Below are 7,341 nucleotides of genomic sequence, written 5' to 3'. Positions count from 1 at the left end.
TAGCCACTCATTCTACGAATATATCCAATTGGAGTAAAGGCTTAGTTGCAGGAAGGAAAGAAAAGTAAGCTTCTATTGGAAAGAGAAGTAAACTCTAAACAGAGGAGTATGCTATGAATAATGAAAATGAATGGATAAAAGTTACATCTACAAAGTTGGGGAATCTAACATCTTTTGAAAGGGGTTTTTCAGAATGCATATTGATTATTTCTCATATCGAAATCCAAAAAGAAAGCATCCCAATCACTTCTACAAATATATCCAATTGGAGTAAAGGCTTAGTTGCAGGAAGGAAAGAAAAGTAAGCTCTATTGGAAAGAGAAGTAAGCTCTAAACAAGGGAGTATACTATAAATAATGAAAATGAATGGCTAAAAGTTACATCTATAGAGTTGGGAAATCTAACATCTTTTGAAAGGGTTTTTCAAAATGCATATTGATTATTTCTCATATGGAAATCCAAAAAAAAAGCATCCCAATCACATTTTGATTCATAAATGATGTATTGTGAGATGACAACTAAGCAAGTAAAATACATGCATTAATTGGCAACCGTACAACATGGAGCTAAAAGATAAAAGATTTAGTTTAGAAACACTACGCATTAGCTACCACTTCCAAGTATCAAGTAATAAACTAAAAATAAGTAAAATCTGAAAAGCTTCAAATTCATTGGGAATTGATAGTAGAAATGTTCTCAGATTGTTATTCCCATTCGTGATAACCTAAGACGGTCGTCGTCTCATCTGACAATCTAACTTCAAATACTTCGTATCCTTCTCTAAGGTAGCTGAGGCAAACGAGTTTTTAAGACATTTGGAAATTGGAACCTTATATATTTATATCTGGAAGGTCACAAAGGAAAGTAAGAACCTTGATGAAGATTAAACCTGCTAAGTTGAAAAAACAACTGATTAAGATCTTGGACTGGAACTACTGTACACTGGAAGTGAACCTTTGACAATTTCAGTTTTGATATAATAAAAATAAGAAAAACATTGAGGTAAACGATATTTATAAACAATAGAGAAGAAAATGAGATGCTAATAGATACATGACATGAGAAATGGAATAAAGTGAAGGTGGCATCGTTTATTTTGTGAATTGCTAATCTGTTTGAGTGTTTCAAATATTATTCTAGGGAATCAAAGTGAACTTCAAGGAAAATCAATAGGGGGTGATGCATTGTGATTAGAAACATAGTAATTTGGAGATAAATTGTAGAAGAAAAAGATCCATATTTATATGGAAAAATAAACATGCAACTCCGAGTAAAAGCTAAGGGCTCATACTATCACCTCTCAGTGCACTATTATGGGCATTATTCTTCGCTTAAAATCAATGTAACTAATTTATTTAATAATCCCCATTGTTGTTCAGCTATCGAAATCTCTTTTGTACAAGAGTTCAATAAGAAGCTACTGTTGCTCACGGGGCAACTCAGACTGTTATACCTATGACAACATGGAGAAGAAGAAATACTCAGTGGCAAGGCAGAGTTAGGATAGCCTCCAAGATGTCTTTCTGTACAGATTGTTGTGGAGACCTTGTGAAGAGACGGAGAAACATTACCAGAAAACTATCAAAACTAGTTAAATAGATGAATAGCACATGAAGAGATGGAGTAACAGTGATATATCTCAGTGTACAGAAAACAGAGTTACAGGAATTAACTGCAGATGTGTCTGAGTAGGTTGAAACTCCAAAAGGCCAACTTAGTCTGTAGAGTCAAACACAAAATGAAAGATGAAGAAATACATTGTGAATAATCTGAAGCCTAAAATGACCATGGTGTGGATATAGAAAAATTGTCCCATCCATATTAATAATAAAGGCTATAGATAAATAATCTTATCCAGCCTATCACTCTTGTATTGAAGCATGTCAAAGGAGAGCAAACAGGAGATCATACAGTTTCAACCATTTTTGGAACAACGAAATAATCAGTACATGATGAATTAAAAACAAGAACGCTTTGGTGAATCAGAGTATTCAAGACAAGCAGCTTGGTGAGAGTGAGAAATGATTTTATCTTATATTCGTTGAGACTGAAATTAAACATGAATTCTGATACTTTATAAACTTCGATTTGGTAGCAATTATATTGATAAAACTTTCATTTGTTGAGATGTATATTTAGAAAATATGTTGAGAAGGATTCTACTTGATTATGCTAAACTTTCAATTGAAAACACAGCAAGCACAGAAAGTGGAGTAAATTTTATCTTAGATGGTCTGTCAAGAATGGGAACCCAAGTCATGTCTGAGATGGATCATCACCAAAGAACATGCATAGCACATCTCACCTCTCACATTCTCGAGGAGGCCTTGCTTTGCCCATTGAGATGGAAAAACCGAAACACCATCTGTGCGTGAAGATCCCCGACGGCAATATCCACACGTCATAGAAAGCATTTATAAACATGATCACCACAATTTATTTTTATGCCCATCACGACCAGTAAGGTCTTCAACTGAAACACTTTTTCCATTTTCTTTTTCTACATCCCCCATACCAGCAAGGCCTATCAGGCTTTGTTAAAATATGTGGTGACATTTTCTGGATAAACAAGAACATCTATTATTAGATTCCATAATTCAGTAATTTTCACAGTTTAAAAGTTGCGTGAAAGAAATGAATTCCACTTGACACAAACAAATTAATTAAAAAGAGGTAACACATACCCAAAACAGAATTAATTAAAAGGAAGCAACACCAACACATACCCAAAACCAGCATTTGTTGTCAACCAAGTTTTAGTGGTTAGCCAGACCCAAACAACGTCTCTAACAAGCTATAATAGGCATACTCGACATAATAATCACACTGCTGAGAAGCTTCTTCGTGGTTGTGATTATGGGCATTCCCTGCCTGCACAGCAGTACGCGCAAGATTCATGTCTGACACCAATCTTTCTATGGCAAGAATATTTCTTTGGCTTGTATAAGTGATGTGGTCCATGCACAGAAGACATAAATAACCCTCTCATGTTGGCTCAAACTGCAAGACCCGAGATAGAATGAATTCAAGAAACAAAAGTGTCCACTAATAACCGAAAGAACTGAGAATGCAGAGTCAAATACATCCATTACGAGATATAACAAATTCAAGAAACAGTGCCCACTAATAACCGAAAGAGCTGAGAACGTAAAGAGTCAAATACATCCATTACAGTAACTCAAGGAAGTGCCTAAGACATATCCAAGAGAGAAATGCAGAACGACAACTACCAAAACATACAACAAATACAGCCCATGATGCAGATGCTAACAAACTTTCATATGTATATCAATTGGGTTCTGTCAAGCACCATGAATTCTACCATGAATATCTAGAAATCCAGAAAGTTAATTGGAATGCATGCATAAACAAGCAGATATAAGATGCAAGCAAGCAAATATATGGGCTACTAACCCAAAATGCAGAGTCAACTCTGAGATTCGGAAATCTAATAACTTGGCTTATTCGAAAATCAAGGTTTCAAAAAATTCAGGGAACATAAACTTGGCAAAGTACTGGTGATTGCAAGCAAGTGTGACAAGCCTCGGAAAGTTCATAACTTGGATTATTAAAAAACATCGGAACATAAACTCAAAAAATAAGGGAACACAAATTTGCTAAAATATTGGTCAGTGTCTGAAGTGGGATAGATCTACTATCAACCAAAAGGAGAGACAACTACTATCCTAGACGTAGCAGGCTAACTTGGCTTATTAAAATGTTAGGGAACATAAAAAAAGAATTCAGCAAAGTACTGGGCATTGTCAGCAAGTGGGCACAACGAAAAAAACGAAAAAAGCAATGACTACACTGGCCTAAGTTTCATACCTTGGCACAACTTCTGCATGGAGCATCACACTGGACCCGGGTGAGGTCACTACCACTATCATCCAGAAACCATGGCTTTGGTGGAATCCCAACATGCATAATAACGTAATACATATTACAAACTGCAATTCCACCCTATTGAATTACAAATTCTAATACAAACCATGAATTCAAATTGCATATTCTAATACAAACCATGAATTCACAATAACAAAGATGTATCGGAACTGTGAGAATTAGTTTTCCTTTAAATAGTTTACTTGTGAGACGTTCTTTTTATTTCTTTTGGCAATATTTTATGTGGATTTTGTCCTATATTTGGTGGGATCTTTCGCGTAGTTTAATTGTGAGGTTTTTTTTATTGATTGTCTTAAATTTGGTGGGTTTTTCTTCGAAGGGTAACTTTGAGTGTAAAACAATGCTGAGAACTATGAATGCATTCATATATTGAAAACACACGTTCTAAATAATAAAAAGGACAATCTTCTCAAATAATAAATTATCACATCTAAAAGATAAAAATAAAAACGTCTCATAGTTATACTGTTATATCCTCACTGGGATAAAGAATTATTACATGTTGCCACAATAAGAAACCAGTAAGACTGTATTTTTGTTTACACAGTAGCTGCAAAGTGCAAAGTTGTCATTGTAGAATTAAAGTTTGTGCAAAGTTGTCAATGTAGGATTAAAGTTGAGTTCATAGTTTGGCAAGATTGAAACATCTATCAGGTATTCACTGTTCAGGTTATCAGATTCGAAATATAGTATTTCTTATGCAGCTGTTTGAGAATGGATCAGACGAAGAAATAAGTGAGAATAACGATAAGACTGGGATTGATCGAGATTGATCACCAAATTGAAAATTCAAGCAGATTTGATAAAAAGACAGGATCCCAGAGACCAAGAAGAGGGAAAACGATATGCAATCCATGTTAATGAAAAGGGCATGGCAATGTGCTGCTTGCAGGTGCAGTAAACATAGCTCAAAACCGAGCATTCAATGTCGGGGGCCGAGGATCCTAGATCTGATTACCTAAAGCTTTCCAATAATGGGTCCCAAACGCTTTCCAACTATGATTCCCAGCTTCCCAGCTTCGAAAATGCATCAAGACGAAGCCTGAATTGAATGAAATTGATGAAGATGCTAGTAGTATTTACGATGACAAGCCTAAAATGCCTTATTACAAGTGCACCCACCTGCAATAAGCTTTTCATTTCTATCAGGCAGTGCATATTCATTCGTATCAGGCAAAGCAAGACAGAGTAGAGCAGAGCAGAATATGCAATTAAACTTACAGAGGAAGCAATGCCATAAGCGTTTCATTTCTATTAGGCAAACGCAATTTCATTCCTATTAGCCAAAGCAAGACAGAGTAAACCAAAGCAGAACATCAAGACAGAGTAGAGAAGAGTAGAACATGTAATTAAACTGAGGAAGCAAATTAATCAACCAGAGGGATTAACGAATAAATACAGGGTAAACAGACTAATTAATTAAGAAATATGCTAACTAAATTAGGGCTAATTTAATGGAAGAATACCAGTCATTCCTAAGGAAGAGGACTTATACCAACACAGTTGGGTTAAATGTAGAAGTTGATTTAATGATGATGCAATATGATTAATAGAAAATCAGAACACCCAAATTTTAGGTTAAAGAAAAGCTAGAGCCATCTCATATCTGGAGTTATGCGTTGGAATAGGGTTTGAACAGAGACGGAACCATCTCTAAATTCCTGGAATTGCACATTAGAGCAGAGTAATTGTGAGTAAACGAGAAGCTAGAGCCATCTCACCATATCTGCAATTATACATTGGGATAGGGTTTGAACAGAGATGGAGACAAGTCTACGTACCTGGAATTGTACATTAGAGCAGGGCAGAACATGCAGCTGAACTTACAGAGGAAGCAAATTAATGAACCAGGGTGATTAACTGATAAACACAAGTTAAACAGGCTTCTTAAATTAACTACGAAATATATTAATTAAAATAGTGTTCATCTAAGGGAAGCACATCAGTCATTCAGAATACCAGTCATTGCTAAGAATTTGGGGTTAATCTGATGGAAGAATACCAGTCATTCCCAAGGAACGCAACTTATAATAAAATAGTTCGGATAAAGGAAAAACTTGATTTAATGATGATGCAATAGGGTTCATAGAAAATCAAATATGTTAAAACACCCAAAATTTGGGTTAGCGAAAAGCTATATATAATAAACCTAGTTAAATGAACTTGATTTAATGATGGTGCAATACGGTTAATAGAAAATCAAATATGTTAAAACATCCAAAATTTGGGGTTAACGAGAAGCTATATTTAGTAAACGAGAAGCCATCTCAGTATACCCGAAGTTGCACATTGGAATAGGGTTTGAACAAAGATGGAGCCATTTCTACATAACTGGAACTGTACATTGAAGCAGGGTTTGAACAATACCAACAACAAATTAAACAAAATTCAAATGGCAGTTACAACAGTACCAGCAAATAAAACAGAGTTCAAGTGGCCATTGCTATTTTTATGAAAATGAATGAAATTTCAATACAAAAAGAAAGGAAGTCCTTAATAAAGAAATTGTTTCCCATAACAGAGATCAGATGAAATAATAGCAACAACAAATAAACAAAGTTCCAATGGCGGTTGTCATCTTCATCGCAAAGAAATTTTAATATAGATGGTAAGAAAGTAAGTAGATAATAATTGCTTCTCAATTTTATGAAATAATTATATGTACCTGAATGTCAAGTCCAATTGCCCTGCCCTGCCTTGCCTTTGAAGTTGTTTTCTCCCAGAAAAACAAAAATGATACCAATAGAGTTGCGTACCCACATGACTCAAAATCACAGACAGACTTAAACACCATACCACACAGAACCAATCTGACAGACATACTAAACCAAACACCATACCACACAGAGACAACCAACCTCGCAGACATAATAGGCCATGGATAGAGGAAAGACACCATACGACACAGAGAGCCATCCCCGCAGACATAATAGGCCATAGATAGAAGAAAGACACCATACGACGCGGAGACAGCCAACCCCGCAGGCATAATACGCCACGGAAAGAGGAAAGACACCATACGACACAGAGACAGCCAATCCTTTCTATTTAGGTTCATGCTTTCATTTTTTTATACTCGCCATCGCCTTGAAAAAAGCACACCCCACTTTTGATTCATCCTTTAGATTCTTGCTTTTTTTCTCAAAACTTTCTATTATTCATGCGTTTTTTAATACTTTCTATTGCTTTCTTCACTTTAGATTCTTTCCTTTATTAATACTTTTTATTTAGATTCTTTCCTTTTTTATACTTGTTATTGTCTTTTTAATTTAGCTTCAATGTTGTAATTTTTATTATAATTTAATTGAAATTGTTTAAGTATAAAATTAAAAAAAAAATTATGAGTAATTTTTTAACTTTTTTCTACTAATAATGGTAAGAATTTAATAGGATGGAATGGAAATAGATTTAGTTAAGATTTTTAAATAAAAATTT

General features: G+C 34.8%; 1 protein-coding gene across 1 annotated transcript; it reads right to left on the bottom strand.

The window, feature by feature from the left end:
- Window positions 1–1,043: 1,043 nt before the first annotated feature.
- On the bottom strand, window positions 1,044–6,942 carry LOC149260495 (uncharacterized). The gene is made up of 3 exons (XM_089380144.1): window positions 6,572–6,942; window positions 2,727–3,000; window positions 1,044–2,559 (listed from the first exon to the last, which is right to left on the bottom strand). The coding sequence occupies exons 1-2, from the start codon at window positions 6,923–6,925 to the stop codon at window positions 2,986–2,988; spliced, it is 369 nt and encodes a 122-aa protein (XP_089236270.1). The 5' UTR covers window positions 6,926–6,942; the 3' UTR covers window positions 1,044–2,559; window positions 2,727–2,985.
- Window positions 6,943–7,341: the final 399 nt, after the last annotated feature.

Source organism: Pinus tabuliformis, chromosome 6 (genome assembly GCF_031772625.1).
Source record: "Pinus tabuliformis cultivar Carrire ecotype Pingquan chromosome 6, CPIR1, whole genome shotgun sequence".
Classification (NCBI taxonomy): domain Eukaryota; kingdom Viridiplantae; phylum Streptophyta; class Pinopsida; order Pinales; family Pinaceae; genus Pinus; species Pinus tabuliformis.
The sequence above is the reverse complement of the archived record's forward strand: the minus strand, read 5'-3'. Positions and strand labels throughout refer to the sequence as shown.

What these genes read in the sequence shown, in the direction of transcription:
- LOC149260495 (XM_089380144.1), bottom strand. Translation starts at nt 6,925, where the DNA reads ATGGTGTCTTTCCTCTTTCCGTGGCGTATTATGCCTGCGGGGTTGGCT.